The following is a 21088-nucleotide window of genomic DNA, read 5'->3' as shown; positions in this document are numbered from 1 at the left end:
CGGTGGGTGTGGCTGGGAGAGGACAGAGGCCCAGACCCTGGAGTGCTGCCCGTCACTGGCAAGTGACCTGCGGGTTTACCGCAGTGGAAAGCTTCTATGTGCGCCGTGACAAAGGCCAGGCAGCCCTGAAATCATGAACAAGAAGCCTCAGAACAAGGGCTCATCTCTAGGGGGGAACAGACAGGCTGTGAACAGACAGGTGTGAACAGGTCATCACAACATGTTGCAGGAGGGCAGGAAGGAGACCAGTGAAGATCAGAGAGGACCGGGGCGAGGCTGAGCGGGGAGGGGGGTGCTGGTGGCATCATTACTGTTGATGTTACTTTTGGGGAATTTTTGGTAGGAGACACTAGATTGGCTCACAAGTGCTTGAAAACCACAGTTTCCTAGAGAGACAGAAAGCCTGGCTCCTCTTCTTGGCGTTGCAACCAACCCATTGCGTGACTTGGACAAGCTGCTTTCAGGGCCTCACCTCCCCGTCCATATGATGGAGGTGAGTGGATTGGACCAGTCATTCTTCACATTTTGATGGGTCACATACCCCTCTGAGAATCTGGAAAGTGTCTCTCAGACAAAAAGCACAAACACACAGAAATTTATCTACAGTGTCAAAGGGCTCCCTCTACCCCGCCCCCCTACCCCCAAATCCTAGGCTAAGAAGCACCGGCTTCCATGACCTCAGATGTCCTCTCTGGGATTATGATTCTGGCACCTGTGCCTGAGTGGCATGCCTGCAGGGTGGGCATCCTTAGGAAGCCCTCTAGATGGGGGTTGGGACATCTTGTTTTGGGTTTAACTGCCCAAGGAGACCAGTCAGACTTGACACCAGCTGGTGTCAGGAGCAGAGAGCAGGCAGATGATGTAAAAAAGAGAAGCAGACTGGGCTAAGGGACATCAAGGTACAAACACCATGATCAATGCCAGCTGGCGCTCAGCCCAGGGGACTCGGGCAGTGAACTGGGGTGGGGGGGGTACTATGTGAGAGTGAGGGGACCCTGCCCTGTTAGCAAAAGCCCGTTAGTTGCCTTTCAACTCTGACCATTTGCTGCAATGGGGAGCCCAGAGCAGCCAGCGCTTTTTTTAAAATTAATTAATTATTTACTTTTTTGGGCTGTGTTGGGTCTTTGTTGCCGTGCGTGGGCTTTCTCTAGTTGCGGCGAGCGGGGGCTACTCTTCGTTGCAGTGCGCGGGCTTCTCACGCGGTGGCTTCTCTTGTTGCGTGCAGAGCACGGCTCTAGGTGCGCGGTCTTCAATAGTTGTGGCACACAGCCTCAGTAGTTGTGGCTCAAGAGCTCTAGAGCGCAGGCTCAGTAGTTGTGGCGCACGGGCTTAGTTGCTCCGAGGCATGTGGGATCTTCCCCGACCAGGGCTTGAACCCATATCCCCTGCATTGGCAGGCAGATTCTTAACCACTGCGCCACCAGGGAAGTCCCCTGCCAGTGCTTTTTATTTTTCATGAGAAGTTTTAGATCTGGGCTTGGAAACCTCTTCATTTTCAAAGAACAACCAACAGTTATTGAAAACACTGTGGGCTGTAGTCTGTGGTCTCCTGCCTACATGGTCCACACTTCCAGGCTAAAGACGGAGAAACTGAGGCTAAGAGGAAAGGAGACTGAGTTCTTCTATTCTCCGCCGTCCTATGAGACATATTTTCACCTCTGAGATATTGGTAACAACGTTTATCAGTGCTGCACACAGCCATTGTCGAATCCTCCAACTGCTGTTAGAAGGGCAGTGACCCTCCCGAGGTCACACTAGAGAAGGTGGCAGAGCAGGGCCCTGGGCATTGGGACCATAAGGCTCAGTTGCTCTTCCCAGCACATGGCCCTAAGAGGAGAGGCCTGCGGAAGTGGCAGTCACTTCTCAGTGAGGCCCAAGGCCCTGGCTGTGCCCCCTCTCTGGGAAACGGCTCTGTCTGGATGGACACTAGTTCTTTAATCCGATTAGATCCGGCACCTCAGAGAGCCTTGGTAATCCAGGGCTGGCTGGAGCATTGCCTGGAAACTGGTCAAGCAGTAGCCTGGGGGGTTGGGAGGAACTCAGCTTGTAAACATGGGGGTCCCCAGACCCTAGCCCTGCTGCCTTCCACTCCACCCGGGCTGCTGTGGCCCTGGTTTGTGCCCTCTTTGTACTTTGCCCCTGGAAGCCCAGAGGGGGACCTTCTCCCTTAAACCCCGTGTGTGCGTCTCTCCCGGAGCAGTTCTGCCGCCCCACACACCCACAAGCCCCCAGACTACACTTCTGAATTAGCTGGGTTAAGCTCCCCCTCTCCCCTGTCAAGCTTCTTGTCTCTGGCCACCACAGCCCAAATAATTCCACAGGTCTGGGGAAGCAATTCCTCTTTTAATTGCAGAGGAAGTGAGGAAGGCTGGCCAAGAGCAAAGTAGGGAGGGTTGTTACAATGTCATGTGGTAACGCAGCATCCTTCCTGAGATCAGTTTGAGGATGGGGCCGCAATGTTTCATATGGGGTGCTGTGAAGCGGTGCTTATACCCAGGTTCCAGTCCCATCCCAATCAGTCTACGTATCCTTGTTTAAAGATCACCTACTATACTGACATCTACATAAGCACTAGGGGGCATCCCAGGGGAGGTGATCTTTGGATCGGGTCTGAAAGTTAGAATAGGACTTTAGCATGCAGTACACAGGCTGTGGAGGAAGGTCCACCACTTATCAGCTGTGTGGCCTTGGGTGAGTGACTCACCCTCTCTGAGCCTGGGGTGGGGTTCTCCTCTATAAAATGAGAGTGATTATATCAACCTAATTTGATTGTTTTCAAGACTGGAAATGCTAATGCAGTGTCTTTGCTCAGACGCAGTAGCTTTTGTAATGGTTTCCTAAGGCCACTTGACCTCTGTTACTCTGTGAAGGCTTTCTAGAATACTGCAGGTATTCCAACTACTGACTCCAACAGAGAGTCACCTGAAGCTCTTCTCTTGCTTTGTCACTGGTGGATTTTCTGTTCAGCGTCCGAAGCCACTCCCTCCCTCACCACGTCCAACGGGAGTGGAGTCAGTCAGGAGGCTGGTTGCATAGTCTCTTCAGGTACAGGAAAGAAAGAGGCCAGACCCAAGGGAGAAAGAAGGTGGGGGAGGAAGGGAGCAGGGAGGGTTCCAACCCTCGCAACAGTTAAATGTTAACATAGGTGTCGGCATAGGAAGTGTCTTCTAATGACAGAAGGAAACTAGGGAGTTTTTCAGTCATCTCCTGCTTAAAAGATACAGATGTATTCATAATTATCCCTTGCCTCAGGCCTTGAGGCCCAGGTGGGCTCCAGAAGGCCTGTGTTCCTGCCAGACAACAGTCCTTAAGGAACATCATGTAGACAATTGGAATGCCGTTTATCGTGCAAAACACAATAAAACCCTGAGCTCTCTTCCTGTCTCAGAGACCCATAAATTATGAAAATTATACCTGCCCCAGGCCATGGACATATTGTTTTATTAAAGTTCCGATGAATAAACTTAAGACTCTTAAAAATGTCCTCTCAGCTTTCATCTGGCACACACCTCCATCACGGAGCTGTCTGCCGGGGTGCATTCGATGAGTTCACAAGCCAACTTTGGGATGTTGAGCTCATTTCAAGGTGCAGATTCAGCAGGGCGCAGGGGCCAGCTGGGGAGCTGCAGGAGGGGCTGGGGGCCTCCTGGCCTGATGACAAAGTTGCCCAAGGGGTTCTGGTTGTCTGCCGTCAGAGTTGGGACCTCCCCACAGCTTGCCGCCACTCTTCTGTCGAATGTGCGTCAGGCTTGTTGTGCCCTCATAGGAGGTGTGTGGTTATGGGTGTGGAGAGGGTTGAAATTCTTCTTCTTCCCTCTTTTTTTTTTTTTCAAATTCTATCACTGGGTAGTCTTTTTATTCCATCCTGTGCTTCTTCTCCAAATTAGGCTGCTAAACCTTCACCTTTCCATTTTCCCGTCTACCCTTCAACCATGTAACTAGCAGGCATGTAACACCTCCTCTGACCCTCAATTTCTGCATCTCTAAGAGGTAACTAACAATGGTTTTCGGCCGAGTGTGTTCAGTGCCTGGCAAAAATGAACCATTCACTACATGCTAAGCCACCTCAGTCATTTTATAACTGGGAACAAAGAGGAACAGGGCCGGTCAAAGACAGACAGACAGTGGAGGCACATGTGGAACTTTTTCTCTGGACGCTGTATTTTAAAAAACAAGCTCCCATTTGTTTAGCTCCCATTTCCTCAAGAGTATTTGGGCGAGTCTAAGCAGTAGAAAAAAAGTAAAACCAGGGGCAGGCCTGACCCATGTCCCCACCTATCAGGACACCCAAGACTTAAAGCCTGGTCCAGTATCTGGGACTGAGCCAACGAAAAAAAAAAAAAAAAACCACCTCCAAGTGTCAGTTACTTACCTTGTCAGTGAAGGGAGACGCCATCATGCAGGAGTGGGACAGGCCACAAGGTCGGGCCAAGGAGCAGACAAGACCACAATGAGCAAGGACATCTTTTGTGCCTTCTTGGACGGTGACCAGGGAATCCTTGGAACGCAATGTGTTTGGAGGTCTCGAAGAGGACCCCGAGGCTTTCACAACGACTTGGAAGACACCATAACCGGTGACCCCAGAGAAAACCAGAGCTGGACCCAGGGCTCCTGATCTCACCTCTCCCTCCAGCCCCTTCCCCCCACCATTGCTGGCTGTCGGACCCCACTTACTGGTAACAGGAAAATGTCTATTTCTCAATTCCTCTTTCAGCACACAAGAGGTCTGTGTTCACATAAAAGTCAAACGTTCCTTGTGATTGGCATATGAATCGAAAGTAGATCATCTGAGAAGTGGCTGCGCGGTGGGGAGATAGAGGGATAGATAGACGGAAGGTGCACTGGAAAGGCCGAGGCAAGTCATCTAATAGATGCAAGTCTTTAGAGGTCAGAGGGGGCGGGTTTGTGCAATATGCACCAATCTAGTGAAAATAAGGAAGATGCCAAGGGCTTTTGTGTTTGCCTTCCGTAAGCCTGTAGGCGTAGGTACGTGAAAATCTGCTCGGGGGCGCCAAGGCTAAAAGGAGTTGTAGAATTTTTGTCAATTGGGCAGGTCAGATGAACCTCTCCCACTTCCCAGTTTTGCTGTCCATCTGTTATCAATGCACCCTCGTGTAGGGGAGGGCTTGCCGGAGGACTTAGCACCTGGCAGCATTCAGCTTCATAAGAAAGTGAAGCTTTCCTCCACCGACTCTCAGGTCATCCTAGAGGCAGGACAAGGGCCAGGAGCCCTCTCCCTCTGCCTCTTTGTCTACCAGAGCTTGGCTAACTCACTTCCATTTGTTCTTTGACAAATGTGGCACCTTGCTGGGTGAAGATGTTGGGAGTGTGAACACACAGACACACAGAGAAACGGCAGTCCTGTGTATATTTAACAATATATATTTATATATATTTTCTAGATCAGTACATTCAGTTTTTAACTTGCTTTTTCTTCACAAACAGAAGAACTCTTACAATAGTAGACTTTCTAAAATAAATACTATTAAAATAGAGCTTCAAAATAAATATTCTATACAAAGGAAACCTTCTGTGGTAACTTTTGATGTGGGGTGAGAAGGGGTTACAGTGAAGAGGGAAAATGTGCCAGGGTGGGACCCTTGAACAGCTTTTCTGTTTGTAACATGAAACCAAACCGTGGGGCAGTGAGAAGAGAAAGCAGGATAAGACACCACACGGTTACCCACAGCAAAACATGGCAGCGCAAGATTTGTCATCACCTGTCACAGTAAGCAGAGGGCATGAAAATGCTTACGGAAGGCATGAACCAGAAGGTCAGTGAAGCTTGCGGGATGCCCTGGTGACTTGCGCGGTGTCAAGTCGTGCTGCCTACACCCCACCGGACACCCCCTGGGGCAGCACGGAGACCATGAAGGTGATGGGATGTGGATGCTGGTCCCAGCCCACACTTTCCACATTTGGACTCATCATAATCTAACTGGGCCTCGCTCGATGCCCAACAGGGATGCACGCAGACTCCAGAACACGGAAAGAACCGGGCGCATCACGTGATGGTCTTCCATCTCGGTCAGCTGTGAAGGGCCCGTATCAATAGCAGGGACTGGTCTTGAGTCCTCCCAGCCAGGGACCTTCAGAAGCCTTGGTTGTACCCCGTCTACCCGCGAGGGCTGGGCTCTCCTAGACCCAGTTCCCAGGGTGCCGGCTGGAGTGTTGGGCCTTCACAAACCCACCCTTGAGGGGAAGCAGCCTCAGCCCCTTAGGACAAGCATCCTGGACCCAGGTTTGTGGATCCCACCCCCAGTTCCAGGCAGAACCACCAGCCACCCCAGGTTGAACAGAAGTGGGAAGCAGCTGGCACTCTTCAAAAAAAGGTCAACACGAGGCACAATCCAGCCAAGCAGGCCACCGGTGACAGGACACGCAACCAGCCAGAAGCAGCCACAGAAATGGGTTGCGTTTCTGAGAGCTTGGTCCCTCAGTGGCCCTTGACTGGCCCCCGGGCAAGCCAGTTTTATTTTTTCTTTTTGCCAAGGAAAACATGCTGAGGGATAGCTATGCAACAAAGCTGGGTGAACCGAAGCTGAGCACACAGGACAGAGTTCTGCAGACATCCATCTAGCAGGCTAGATGCAAACCAAAAGGAACAAGCCAAAACAGGGGGAAGGGAAAAGAGAAAGCCAAAACCCAGAAAAATCCATGTTTATAACTATATACACAAAAAGTCAGGGTTCAGGAGGCTGTTTGCCAGGTAACAGGGTCTATGTAGATAGAGACGGTGGGGTAGGGGTATATGTATGTATGTACGTGTACGTGTGTGTGTGTGTGTGTGTGTGTGTGTGTGCGCGCGCGCGCACAGCTTATGTAAGTCAATTCTCCACAGAATGTGCGTGTAGAACTCCAAAGATCACCAAAGTGCAACTTGCCACTGGGTCAAGTTTCCCATGGAGACATTTGAGGGAGGGGCTTTGGGAAAAGTTCTGAGGTCTCACCAAGCGAGGACGTGTGCCCTCTTTTTTGGGGTAACCTCTGCACACCTGTTCTGAGAAAACATCTCCAGTCCCTTCAGTACACATCTGATACATTCAATTAGGGTAAGTGGTTGGCTGAATGTGTTTCTTCTACCATTCCCTCTGATTTGTGCAGGAACATCCACACATCCGTCACGACTGTGGCAAAGGGAGCTACAGGAATCAGCCTTAGGAAACGCAGATGCAGTATTTCATATTTGCCTTTTACAAGCCAGCATATGTTATATAAATAAAGCCTAAAATAATAAGACCCTCCCCTCCTTTCCACCAGTCAATAAATACCTACGGTTACAATTAACTTACTCTAAATCATAAGATGTTACTACTAGTCTTCAAGAAGGAAAAAAAAAAAAAAAAGTCCTTGAGAAGCACTGGGTGCATGACCATCGCAGCTACCTGCCTCCTTGCCTCCTTCCTGGAGGCTGTTCTGTTCCTACAGAACAAACTGGAAATGCCTCAAACGCTGTGCCTAGTGCACTTCCGATATCACCTGGGGTAGCTTTTCTGACCCAGACTACTTTCTCTCTTGGGGGGAAAGAGAGGGAGGCACAAAATACCACACTAAGCAAAAACCCCGCACGATAGCTAGGGAGGAAGGACCGGACACACTACAGCTTTTGCATGCAACAAGTACCTACCCACCGGACGAGCTGCACTTTCTGAGTCCTTTAGCACCTTGAGAGAAAGAGTTGCTACGTCTTTGGGGGCTGTTGGGAGGGGCTCATTGTAGCCACGCACAGAAGCAGGGCTCAATCCCAAGAAGCCCCCGGAGAATCTTTCCCCCACCCGCATTCTTCTGACTCCCCCGCCAGGGCTTCCTAACACTAAAATAGACTCTTTTTTCATCATCTATTTACATTAAAGATACAGACACTGTACACAAAAGGCTATGACAGCAAGCAGCAGAATCAAGAGAAGAAACCTACACCCAGCTCGCCTCAACTCTCACTCTGCCAATGGGAGGTGCTGCCTCTCTTCTTTGCTGTTAAAATCCTCTTCTTGGTGGGGAGGGGGATGGTGTTCCTTGAGGTTGCTCGCCCCCCAGATTTTGAAATCAGCCCTTCCTGGGGGTGGCCCAAAAGGAAGCAAGTGTTTTACTGTTATTTCTTAAAACACCGTTAGCATCTGGTTTAATGCTTCTATAAAAACATAATGACTGGATCCAGAGACCACAGCCTCAGACTCATTGGCAAAATGCTATTTGGTCTCGAATTTGCCGCCCTGGCCTTCTCTACCCATAAAGTTTCTGGAAAAGATCTGGGTAGAGAGAACTTGGGACACGTAGCGGGCGGGTGAGTCTGTGACCCAGTAAGAGCCGAAGGACGGTGTTATGAGTGGAACACCCCCAAGAGTTAGTGAGGAAGCTGGAAGGGACAAAAGGTACTGTGCAGTGGTTCCTAGATCCATCCGTGGCTCCGGGCAGAGCGAGGAACAAGGGGGCTCCCAAGTATATACAACAGGGATCGCCAGGGTCTACACCTTCCCCAAGATGTCGGGGCAAACCGGGGTAGAGGCTGGGAGAAGAAGGTATAGACGGCAAAACTCCAAGGGTCTTCTTCCAAGGTCCCCTGGCCGCTCAGTTACCGATTCCTCCCAGGCAGCCAGAGAGAATGCAAAAGAGCGGGGAGAGAGGGAGGGAGGAGGAGGGCTGGGAAGGCATTCAAGCAGCTGCAACTTCCGGATATGTGTCCACATCTGTGTTCCATCTTCTGAAAAAGAAAAATCGCCCCCAAACCACACCACGCCCCTGCCACTATCTGTTTCACACAAGTTCCAGGACCCTGAAAAAAACAAACAAACAAAAAAAACCCAAAGTGCTTCTTCATCCTTTTGGGGAAGAGAAGGATGGGCGATTGTGGTCTCTGTTTCTTCAGAAGCTGGGGGTAGGGAGTGGGCAGACTGGCAGGGTTAGCCTGAGGATGCTAAAACCTCTGGCCTCGCTGTGGCGGCCCCCTCTCAGGTGTGAGAAGGGAACCAAGTTTCCAGGGGGAAGCGCCGGGACTTGACCCCAGGTGTCAGAAAGGCTTGTCGGGTCTGCTGGCCTTGGCGTCCCCGGCGGCTGCCTTGCAGATGACGCTGTTCGTGTGCTTGCAGCGGCATCCGGGGCGGCGCAGGCGGTCATAGCCGCGCTGGGCCAGCTTCACGCAGCCGGTGGCGGGCAGGTAGCAGAGCAGGCAGGGCAGCACCAGGGAGAGGGCGCCCATGAAGGACCAGCGGGCGCAGCAGTTTGAGCGCGAGCAGGAGCAGGGGTGGTCGGCGCAGGAGCCCTCATCGTCCTCGTTGGTGCAGTGGTAGAAGACGCCCTGCACCAGGCACATGCAGGTGCTATAGTTGACCAGCGTCTGGGCGGAGCACAGGCACTCCTGGTTGCAGACCCAGCAGGACGGCAACGTCCGGGGGGACGCGCACTCCTTGCACTTACACTTCCCGCAGGCCTCGCACAGCAAGAAGTGCTTGTCCAGCTCTGGGGGGACGGCCGGGCCCTTGAGGTCCAGTGGCTTGCAGTGGATGGCCTTGGGCTGGATGCGCACGGCCCTCGGGGAGGCCTGGTCAGCCACGGGCGGGGGGGCCATGTGGTCTAAGAGGCGCTGGTCAGAGGACGTACTGCTGCTGCTGCTCACAGAGCTGGGGCGCCCACTGAAGGAGATCCAGTGGTGGGTGATGTCCTGGTCACAGCGGGCGGGTGTCAGGGCCAGCTCTGGGGCTGCACCCCGGGTCCGCTTGGGGCCGGTGGGGGGTGCCAGGCCAGGATTGTCGATGTAGTCGTTCTCCACGTGGCTGGTCTTCATCTGGTCGATGGGGAGAATGGTGAGGGGGTGCTGGAGCCGGCCGTGGGCCATACGGCTATCCAGAAGGGGCTGGACCATGACTGAGCTGGGAGTCAAGGGGACGCTCTGTGGGATCGGGGGCTCCATGGGGCCAGAGGTCCTGGGCTGTGTAGAGAAGCAGGCTTCTAGGGGCCCTGGAGTCGGGGGCGGAAGAGAGAATGGATTCCAGACATCAGTATGTGGCCTGTTAACACCCCCCACCACCCCCACCCCCGTCAGGTCCTTGGGAGCCCAAATGAAATGGGAACTGGAATTCCTCTGGTGGACTCTCCAGCATTATGGCTTAGATGATTAATAATGACAGCAACAACAACAATAGTAAGTGGCAGAAATAACTTATTTAGTACTTACTATGTGCCAGGGACTCTTCTAAGCACCATATTTATTACGTCATTGACTCTTCACAATAAACCTAAAATGTAACTACTATTATTATCCCTTTTCTAGTTACAGGAAACTAATGTTCAAAGTAACTTGTCCACAGTCACACAAAACCATCAGTAGCAGAACTAGGGCTCAAAGCTGTGCCGTCCGAGTTCATTCTTATAACCCCCATGAAACATGCTCCTGATTTAAGACAGATAACAGCTTAGCAGTTATAAACACAGGCTCTGGAATCAGATCCAAGTTCAAATTCTCACCTCTGCCCAGCAGCGTTACTGTGAATGAGGTTCTTGAACCTCTATGCCTTAGTATTTTCATCTGTAAAATGGGTTCTTGTGAGGACTAAATGAGAAAATGCATATATAGGACCTAGCATTTTGCCTGACACACAGCACATACTCTAACTTATCACCATCCCAGAGAGCAACAGTTTAGATTTCCTGAGCACTAATAAGCACGAGTATTAAGTACCAAGCGATGTGCTGCGTGCTGAGGATGTGGGGACCATGACAGACGGTCCCTGTATGCTCCCATGTAGTTTATCAGCTGGATAAACAAAAGCCTTTATTTCAGATAATCACAAGAGAAGGAAGAGCTGTATCTGATGCCTGCACATCCAGGATATTAACTTATTACCACTACTTCTGAGAGCAGCAACGTCTAGTGGCTAATAACGCCTGGGTAGGTGCACCTCTGACAACTTGGATGGGAAATCCTCCCAAGGGGCACTCACATCACCCATTGCCAAGTGCTGAGCTGAACATTCAGCCTAAATGCTATTTACTAGAATAGCTAAGCCAACCCTGGATCAGTTTCTAATTTCACCGAGAGAGTGCAATTTTAAGTTGGAATCCGGCCAGAGATTCAACTGCAGTGCCTGACACGGAACCCCAGGAAGTCACTTAAATCAAAGAGCGGAAACGGCTTGGTTCAAATTTAGAAAGTGCACATTGTTTTCTATTAAAGTGCCATTTCCTCGCCTGCTGACCTTTACATTCAGAATTCGGCTGGAGATCAATTTAAAGAAATAGCAACAGAGGCCAAGACCCCTGCCCAAGGGGGCACGATTTGGAATCCCAGAGAAAGATTAGACTCTGGGAAGATTCCACCGGGGCTTGGGAGTGGGGGACACAACAGATAGCCAGGGTTCGGATAAAAGGGAAAGATAACCACCTTTGGCGGGGTGGGGGGTGGGGGTGGGGGGGAGACCATTGGATTAACGTGCTACGGGATGGGGTTTTGGTAAATGCTTTTTCAAGACGCTAATGATGTTCTGACTTGGAGAGCTGACCCTGTACCTCCGTTATTAGGTTCACCTTGCCTCAAAGGTGATGCTTAAGAAGGGGATGTGGATAGGTTTCCACTTCCAGTTCTAACCCTGTATCCCTCCAGACTTGGGACACACAGCTGGTCATCCCAGTATTCCAATCACAGGAGAATGACACCTGCCCCGAGTGACATGTTCATACTTATCAATGTCTCTATAGTAAAGAATGAAGAGAGAAAAAAAAGGCATTCAGGGCAACTCTGTATTATACGTCCCTTGCTTGGAAACAACAGTTTGATCAGAAATGGTTAAATTGGGGAAGGGCCTCTTTAGATGATTTCCAGCCTGTCTGAAATAAAGAGCTAGGTCTAGATGCGAAGTTCATGAAGTGGATGAAAGGGAGCTTACCCACAAGGTTCTCATCTGTATACTGCAAGGAAAAAAGCATTAAGTCTTTCCTGCAAGGTTCATTGCTCAGTCAACTGATACTTCCCCTTCGCAAAGCCATGAACTATGGGCTCATGAACAAGGGCTTTGCTCCCACAGTCCTATCTACTTGAGAGGGATTTCTGTGCACAGTTTCTCCCAACTCAGAGGATGTCTGCCTAGAGCCTGCCTCCTGCCTCTGTGTTCCCTCCACATGTCAGGAGAGCATCGTCTTCAAAGAAGAGACTTTCCCGTGGCAGAGTTAGACTTAAGTGTCTGGTAGGTCTGCCACCAAGAAAAGTCATCTGCCAAGGCAGCCTCCTTTGGGGATCCCGGGGTCAGGGCTGGATGGGGGGGGATGTTAGTTAAGCATTCAGAGAGAGGAGTTTTTCCAAGGATCAAGTTGGCCATGGGGCAGAACTTCAGGGGATGCTACCTCAGCCCACTTTATTCTTTGCAGGCAATCCAAAGCCTTGCTTCTAGAATAAGTGGGTTTGGGGTCAAGAGAAGGTTAGGAGCCACGGGTCCCAGACCTTTGCCTGGAGGAAAAGGTGTGACTAGGCAGAAGAATGGAAAATGCTGACAGAGGCACAGGAGACGACTCTGGCGCCAGCCAAGAGGTGCCTCAGCCAGAACCCCCCAACCAGCACAAAGACAACGCGATTCCCTTATTCCAGAAGCTCAGGGTCCTGCCAACAGAACGTCGGTGGTGGTGTGAAGGTTGTATTGCCCCATGTAGTTGGGCTTTTTGCCTCTTAGGACTAGGATTGGGACAGGCCATGCTGTGGGTACTCCCTCCCCTATACAGTTTATCCACTCTCCTTCCCCTGGTTCTATCCCTGGGGTTCTATAAGAACGGGCACACTTTCTATGGAGGAAGCAAAAGGCATGGGCAGTGCTTGGGGATTTTAATAGGCCCTGGAATCACAAGGCAGATTCATGGAAAAAGTCCCATGGAAAAGTCCCACCAGGAAGCCAGGGTGGGCGCAGCGCCTGCAGGCGATGGGGATATTGGCATTAGCAGGCTCCCATCACTCTCCAGAGGCAGCTGTCAACATCTGGGCCTGCACTCAGGGCCAGACCTGGGGGTGGGAGCTCAGTCCACGATGACTCAGCTCTCTTGGGACACGCTGCATCCAAGATGGCTCCAGCAGGCATATTCTAAAATGCATCTTCCCTATCACGACCCCGACAGAAGATGCCTTCCGGCCACCAGGGGCTCAGAGCTGTACCACTGCAACCTTCTCAGGCTTCACGGCCTCACCTCCCAATTAGCCAGGACCCTCCGCAGGAGGGTGGAATTCATTTGGCTGACAAGAAAAACAACTTCCCGATAGCCTGTTTGATAACCCCTCAACACAGCTAGACGGTGTCTCAAACCCCGCCCCCCCCCAAGTCCGCGGCTTAGAAGATTGATCCCTACTCACTGGGACACACCCACCCTCCAGTCTGAGCAATGCTGCCGAACTTAAGTGCAGTTTAATATGTACTCTGCTTCCCCGGCAAGGAAGGAAGAGATTTATAATACAAATAGGAGAGAGGAGGCTTTGCCTCATTTAGGCTGTTTGGGAGACTGTGGACAGAGAAACAAAGCCAGCAGTCCACTTAGCCAGAGACGCACCTCTATCGAATTTTCGGTGGCAGCCTTATGGATTAACATGAGGAAGGGAAACTTTTACCTCAGTTCCAACCTTCTAATAATAATAATCAGGGGAGGGCTTCCCTGGTGGCGCAGTGGTTGAGAGTCCGCCTGCCGATGCAGGGGACATGGGTTCGTGCCCCAGTCCGGGAAGATCCCACGTGCCACGGAGCGGCTGGGCCCGTGAGCCATGGCCGCTGAGCCTGCGCTCCGCAACGAGAGAGACAGCAACAGTGAGAAGCCCGCGTACAGCAAAAAAAAAAAAAAAAAAAATTAGGGGAGCAGCAAGCATTTATGAAACATTTCTTGGTGTCAAGCTCTGCGCTAAATCCTCAATGATTTTCTCCTTCAATCCTCACCATCCCCTTGGAGGATAATACCCATTTTGCAGAGGAAGAACAAAGGGTCATAGAGCAGGCAAGTGGTCGGGGCAGGATTCGAATCCAGGCAGCAGAGGCTCCAGAGGCTGCAACTTCAGCCCTGCGACCCTGACTTGCAATAACTCCTGGGTATTCATGGAAGGGCACGGAAGCACCCTTCTCTCTTATAGCCATGAACTCCGCCAGTCTCCCAGGTCTGCCACCAGCCCTCAGGGAACCTCACTGGGCCATCTTCGGGTTCTTACCCAACCAGTCTGGAAATGAAGCCAGACAGGGCTGACATCAGACTGGCCCCCAGTTAGGGGAATTTTCAGTGTGGAAAGCAGAGGCTGGGGGGTTGAAATCTGTCATTAAAGGAAGGGTCAGAGCTCAAGACATCTTCACTTCCATTTTCTTTGGCATCCCTTTTGTCACCTCACACACCCCCATTTTTCTAAGAGTTTTCATTTTTAGTTTTCTTAAGGTTGAATGGGTCTCATTTGTAGGATCTCACCACAAAGCAGTCCCTAAAAGGAAAGCCTAGAGTGGGCGGGAATCCCGTCTCCTCCCACCTATCAAGTTGAACTTAAGGGTCCCTAGGGCACGTTCATGGATGCGGCTTCCTGGTCCAGGTCTGTGGGGAAGGGAAGGAGGAGCTAGGGTAAAAGGAAGGCAGAAGAAGAGAGTCCTAGAATACTGAATCAGCAGGCTATCGAAAAGCCCAGAGCACACTGTCCTGTATTTGCGGCTTCGTCTGTGAGCCTGACATTGCATGTGTACCTGTGGGGAGGGGCTGAGCATCAAGGCGGCAGACAGCTCAATGCAGGCTGGCTGGAAAGAATCAAGAGGCATGTTAAATGTCTGTTCCACCCATCCACCCCTTCCCCTGGACTTATCCCAGGGAGAGGAGTTGGGAAATATTAGGAAAACCTGACAGTTGTACTTTGAAAACTACAGGTCAGCTAATGCCAAATGGCAAGGGGCTCTGAATGAAAGGGTAGTTTCTGCACTGCCCCATTCAGTCCCAGCAGGTGCCTTCAGGGAAGGCTGTTCAAGCCTTTAACAGCTCAGAGAAAAAGGTCTCTAGGCTTCAGGAGAGCCCGCCCACCACTATCTACCACTCTCGCTTGGGTTCTTTGGGACAACACTCCAGTTTAGTTCATTAAGCTCCAACTAAATAATGACTTATTGCTTCAAAAAGACTTTTTAAAGGGGGGGAAGGGGGAGGAGGGAAGCCAGGGACTTGCCTTCCCTACACCCCACCGAGGGAGACAATCTCTGCTGCAAATAAAGCATTTAGGCAGCTGGATTTGCCTGAGAAACCTTGCTCCTCCCTGCCACCCACCACTAGCACTAAGGAGCTGACCTCTGGCCATAACCTGTCAGAGATCACAAAAGCAGCTGCTTTTCCTCACGTTGTCCCATCCCCAGTTATCAGTTCCCAACCGTTTTCTCTTCTTTTTCCACAACCAGCTGAGCTCCAAAGCCCCGGTGCTAGGGTGAGTGGGAGAGGTCTTGCTGTACTTGGCTCTGGGCTATTCTAACCGGCTACAAATTTTGGCTTCGATGTATTCCCCTCTGAATTGTTGTCTGCTCAGATCCCCTTAAAGAGGGATTAGAAGTCAAGAGTGAGAAAAGAATGGGGCTAGAAGTCTGTTAACTACTGGTACAGTTGGGGAACCACTGGCCCACATCAAAGTTTGGGATGGGGCACCAGAAATCTAAACCCCAGGGGAGGACCCCCCCCCCCTCACTGACACCAAGATCATTTTATTTGTCCACTAAGAATTGGACTTACAATAATAGACGTTAGCTTACTCCTGGGATGGGGCAGGAAATGACTCCTCCTTCCCCCCAACCAGAAAGAGACAAGGGAAACCACTTTTCTGCAAATGGCCACCTGCCCCAGAAGGGCCCCTTCCCTCCTCCGTGAGATCCAGCACATCTGTGCTCCCTCCCCGGTGCCCTTGCTTCCTCCACCGACTGTCCTTGGAAAGAACAATCGTGATCACAGCTGAACGGTGGAGCCTCTTAAACCCAGCCACATGTCCCGGATACATCCCCAGCCTCGTCAGCTGTCCGGATCTGCAGGGTGGCCCCAGGCCCCCTCGAGAGCTAAGCATCCTTCGCCTCTTACATCACACAGCACCCCACATCTCCTGTGGAGGAAGGGGCTCCCTTACAACCAAGCCCTCCTTACTAGGCACCCAGTAGTAACAAGGGGCACAGCCCCAGCCCTGCACACCTGCTAGCTGCTCAGCTGGTCCTGGCCCCTCGGGAGGAGTTTCTTCTCCCCACTCTGCAGATGGGGAGACTAAGGGCTAAGCTTAGCACATTTCCTAGCCCCTCATCTGCTTTGACCCAGCCCCTACCTTGGTCTGGAAGAGGTAATACAGTCTTCGGTTATGTTGCCCTTCATCACCTTCTTCCTTTGGCTCTTTTGAGAGAGTAAAAATATATTCCAATGAGTCATTGCTTTCCCTTCTGTCAGGCAGATCCAAGTTGACCATGAGATGGAACCTTCTCCACTCTTGCCATGTCGACATCCTAAATCCAAAATTTTTTATTCTATCCCTAGATCCGGAGGCTTTCTTCACAAGGGAACTTCCACCTCAGTAGGGCTCAGATGACAGGCAACTCTGGATGCAGAACCACATTGAAAGCCGTAACTTTCTAAGAACACTGACCTTCTTCTCTGAAGAGAAGGGGCTCCTCTCTAATAAGCCTCCCGGTACCATCACCCGGGCCCTACCCAAGAGGACGGACCGGGGAAAGAAAAATACTCGTGGGGGCCGGAAGATGTCACATGAAGGGACTAATAGCATTAGACATTGGAACAGAATCCCACACAAAGGATTTATACTTTGGTGATACCAAAGTATTAAACCCCAGAGCAACACACCTCAGGGACATTTCTGGAGGTGTTAATGGGTGTTTTTTCCTCCCTTAGTTTTAAAATCACTGACTTTCAAATTCTGCACTGAAAGGCTGCCTTCATTTGTTTTTCAAGTCAGCCAAACCTCTGGGCAGAGGCAATGTCAGGTTTACCAGAGTGGGGGGGTGGAGTTCCAAAGAGCCCATCTCTCCACCTATTCTGGAAGGATGAAAACAAAAATGACATCTGTGAGCTCCAAATGCCCCCAGCCTCTGCCCTGCTTTAACCGGGAATCATACTATTCCATGTGATCAGTCTCTGCCCACTTCACCCTACCAAAGCTTTAAGGAGATGTTGCCATTTCAGAGAGTAATTTGGTAAAGGTCATGGGAGTGAGCAGGAGAGCACTTACTCTAGAGTTCAGAATCTACGAAGGAAGATGACCAAGAGACATCTTTAAAGTCTTCCTCATCAAGCTGACCAACATTTGTCCATCAAGGAGATTTTAGAAATCTGCCACCAAAATGCCCCCTACCCAGTATTGGCCACGCAGCTCAGTTGGTCAGGATGTGCACTGCTCATATTAGAATTCGTCTGGAGCCTTCTGGCAAGTGAGGACCCTCCCAAGGGCTAGGAAAGACAGAAAATTTGATTTCACACTGGACACATCTACAACTTCTTTCCCACCCTTCTGCCGAAAGAGAGAGAAGGAGACAGAGAAAAGAGAGAGAGAGAGGTAGGTGTGGGGGGCATTGTCAATGGCTGCCCTCCCTTTCCTAGTCCTCCCCACACCCACACACTAAGGGAAAAACTGAAACTTTCAGATGTTTATGCTCCATTAGTATGAAGATCCGGGGGAACGCTAAACATTGTGAAATCACCAGTGCAATATTGGGTAGGGCCTCAGGCCAGACAGTGCTTATTAAGAGATTGATAAACCCACATTTCCTAAACGCTCTGGGCCTTCACCTGCCAGCTTTGTATCCCCCAAGAGGCTCAGAGAGACTGGAGAGCCTTGGTCAGCTAACCAGACAGAGATGCACTTGCTCTCACCCCTCCCCAAACTGGAGAGAATCATGCCACTGGTTTGGAAGCAGGAAAGAGGGGGTTCACGCTGGGTCTGGGCGCCCCACCGAACCCACAACCTTCCTTTCATCGCGAATCATGCTGGGGTTGGGGTGGGGGAAGTGGTCTCTGAGCCTTGATGAGCCAGAAGGCAGCCTTCTGCCCTCATCCAGGCCTGGCAATATGGATACCCATCCAGCAGCCGGTACAAGAGGCAGCCAGCAGCTCTTCCCTCTGCCCACCATCCAGCCCCTCCAGCCCAGTTCGCTTCTCCCGTCCATCGCTCAGCCCATCAAGCCATGCAACCACTTTCCGCCTCTCCTGCCTCCTCTGCCCACAACCCCCAGCCCCCAATCAAAGAAAATTGAGAAACCGTCTTCTTGCACAAGAGCAGCTACTGTCTAAATGCTTTTTGATCGTCTGTATGGAGGGGAAACTGGGCAAAGCCCTGGTCCCAGTGATGGAGCCAAGCTCCAGCTGTCCTGGCTGACCAAATTTGCCCTCACCCCCCTTCATTGCCCCCATAGGCTTGGCGATTCAGAATTTTCAGAACGTACCGTCTCTATCCTTCTCTCTTCTCGGTGATGTCAAGCCTGGTACCACCAAGAAGGAAGGAGAGAAAGCGGGAGCCTTATCTCTCCTACGCACGCAGCCTCTTCCTCCCGCTCCCACACGCCCGGCGTTATGGAAACGCACCTTCAGCCCCTACCACAGCCCCAGCGCGGCCCGGGGGCCCCGGGACCTGGCACAGCTCGGTGCCCGGAGATAGGGAGGCACGAGGAGGCCGAGGAGCCTCGGGCCCTGCAGAGGCCGGGGAAGAAAAAGGCAACTGCAAGGCAGCTGCACAGCATAAAATGCGGCAGCAGAGCAAAGGTCAGACGGCAAGGAACCGCCTCGCCAAAGAGAGAGAGAGAGAGCAGAAATGCCCAGTCCCGGCCAGCCCCGCTCTGACCATCGAGGGGGAGGCAGAAGGGAAGAAAACCCAGTCCCTCACGGCTCCGAAGGGGAAAGAAAAACCTACGTCGAGCATAGGCCGCTGCGGCGGGCTGGGGAGATCTACGGCAGAGCTGGCACCGTGGGCAGCGAGCCCGGGGTGGGCGAGCCGCCCAGGGCGAGGGCGCCCGCCGGACCCAAGAGGTGGCTCCTGACGGAGCCTAGAGCCGCCTGTTACAGCGCCCGAGGCCGGTGGTGGCAGGGGGAAAAAGGCCAGGCCAGAAGCAAACTCCCGGGACACGCACGGAGCTTCCGAGTCGTGGAGAGTGGGGAAGCTGTGCTTGGCAGTGCCCGGGGGTCGGGAACGCCGGTGCCAAGCTGTGAACACCCCCGGCGCCTTGCCGGCCCACCCGAGGGCGTCAGGGAGCTGCGGCGCACCGCAGCGGCTCCAGGAGGCGCAGGGAGAGGGAAGGAACACTGAGGCGCGCCTAGAAATAGCGCACCATTTGCCCCAGCCCGAGGGGGAGTCGCGTCGCGACTCAGAGAGGGGCAGCTTCACATCCCGAAGCCGGTCGGGGACTTACTTTGAGGAGCCACAGAGTCACAAGCATTGCTCCACCTCTGTGTGAATTCCCGAACCCGAGTGGGTCTGACGCCGCTGTCCTCACAGACGCCGGCCGGAGGAACCGGCACTGCTCCCTGCGCTGCTCAGCGCCAGCACCGCGCTGTCAGCCCCTCTCGCTGCCTCCGCGGCGATGTTGCAACCACTGCCTGGGAAAATGGCTTTTTTATGAATGGGAGGGAAGGGAGCTCCTGTGCGCACGCGCGCAGTTCGCGATTCTATGAATGGGTGGGCACAAGAGACCCCGCGCGCGCATGCGCCGCGCTCCTTTTTTTATGAATGGGGGGCCGGAAAAGAACTTAACCCGTGATTGCTGGGGCTGGCTCTCGCTCCTCCAGGGGCCGTCGTTCTTTTACAAAGAGGGGTGGAGGTTGTTGTTGCCTTTTTTTTTTTTTTTTCCTTTATGAATGGAGGGCGGCGGCGACTGCTGCAGCTGGCTCAGCTGCGCGGGCTGTACCCCCTCCCAGCCTGCGAGAGGAGGTAAAGGCCACCTTCACGCCACTGCGGGCCTGGGCTGGAACCGTCAGTGTTGCTGGGGGGCGGGGGGGCACTGCGGCCTCAGGATCCTGGGCTGAGAGCTGGGTGGGGGAGGACACACCTAGATCTAGGGATTTCTACCCGCCGCAGGCAGTCGGGAGGGCGGGGGAACGGGAAGACCCCTGCTGAGGGCCTTCTCTTTCTCTAGACTAGGGGCGTCGGGGGGCGAGGGGTCTTGAAGCTGCGTTTACCAAAAATTAAGAAAATGTCAAACGTCCATGTCAAAGAAGGGCGGAGTGGGGATTGCTGAGTGAATCTGGTTCCTGACGCTGAGTCTCCCTTGAGTAAGCGCAGACCACCCCTCCCCCCATTTCTTGGGTGTGGACAGCGACTGGGCCGAGGCCTCTTCCGGCTCTAGTACCCCCCAGGGTGATACTGGCTACTCAGCTAGAGACCTGGCTGTCGCCTGGCAGCGCCCCCTTCCCCCCCACTCCAGGGTAATGTCCGCAGTGCTCCGGCGTCCGCCCGCCCTCAGCTGCCCTGGCTGGTGCTCCCCTCTCCGTGCGTTTCCCAGCCCTCACGGGACGCGGGCCTGAGGACCCTGTGTCCTCCGAAGGCCACAGCCCTTTGCTGCTGTAGGCGCCTCTCCCCAGCCACCCCTACTTGCGCCCCTCTGGGGAAGCGGGAGCGGCCGAGAATTGGCCAGGTGGATGGGTGGAGCCGTCCGCGCCGAGGATGCTGCCGGGGTGGCCATGGGATTAAATAACAACAGAGCTCTTGAGCCGCAGAGGAAATGGAAATGGCCGGGATCTTTTCTTTGCAGTTAATGATGGGGCGGCGGGGGCGGGGGGAGCGCATCAACCCTGGGCGGTGAAAAGAAAAGCCCCCGCCATTAGGCCTGACTCCGGGAAGGCGGGGAGCCCTCGCAGCAGGCCCAGCTCCGCCCAGGAACGAAGGAGGCTGTAGCCTCCGGGGAGTCCGGGGTAGGGGGTGGCTTTGAGGCGGGGATAAGAGCTGGGCCAGGGTCTGAATCCCCTGTAAGGTTTGTCTTGATGGTGTTTTCGCTTCACGGGGAGGTTGTGAGGCAGGTTTTTTCTTCCTACGCCACCATAGATCTGTGCTTGGCTGTTGTCAAGGGAGCCGATGAAAGGCTTCCAGCCCAGGCCAGAGGTCTGGCCTTGGGCTGGATCTGGGGCTGGGGCTGGTGCTGGCGCTCTGGAGACA

The 21088-nt window shown here is 52.8% G+C and overlaps 1 protein-coding gene across 1 annotated transcript; it reads right to left on the bottom strand.

Moving 5' to 3' along the window:
- Positions 1-9004: 9004 nt before the first annotated feature.
- SPRY4 (sprouty RTK signaling antagonist 4) lies at positions 9005-19441 on the bottom strand (the record flags this gene model as incomplete). Its single annotated transcript, XM_082836007.1, has 2 exons — positions 19350-19441; positions 9005-9951 (listed from the first exon to the last, which is right to left on the bottom strand). Exon 2 carries the CDS (start codon positions 9902-9904, stop codon positions 9005-9007), a length of 900 nt encoding a protein of 299 aa, XP_082692133.1. The 5' UTR covers positions 9905-9951; positions 19350-19441.
- Positions 19442-21088: the final 1647 nt, after the last annotated feature.

Source organism: Leucopleurus acutus (assembly GCF_964270905.1).
Source record: "Leucopleurus acutus genome assembly, chromosome: 3".
Classification (NCBI taxonomy): Eukaryota; Metazoa; Chordata; class Mammalia; order Artiodactyla; family Delphinidae; genus Leucopleurus; species Leucopleurus acutus.
The sequence above is the reverse complement of the archived record's forward strand: the minus strand, read 5'-3'. Positions and strand labels throughout refer to the sequence as shown.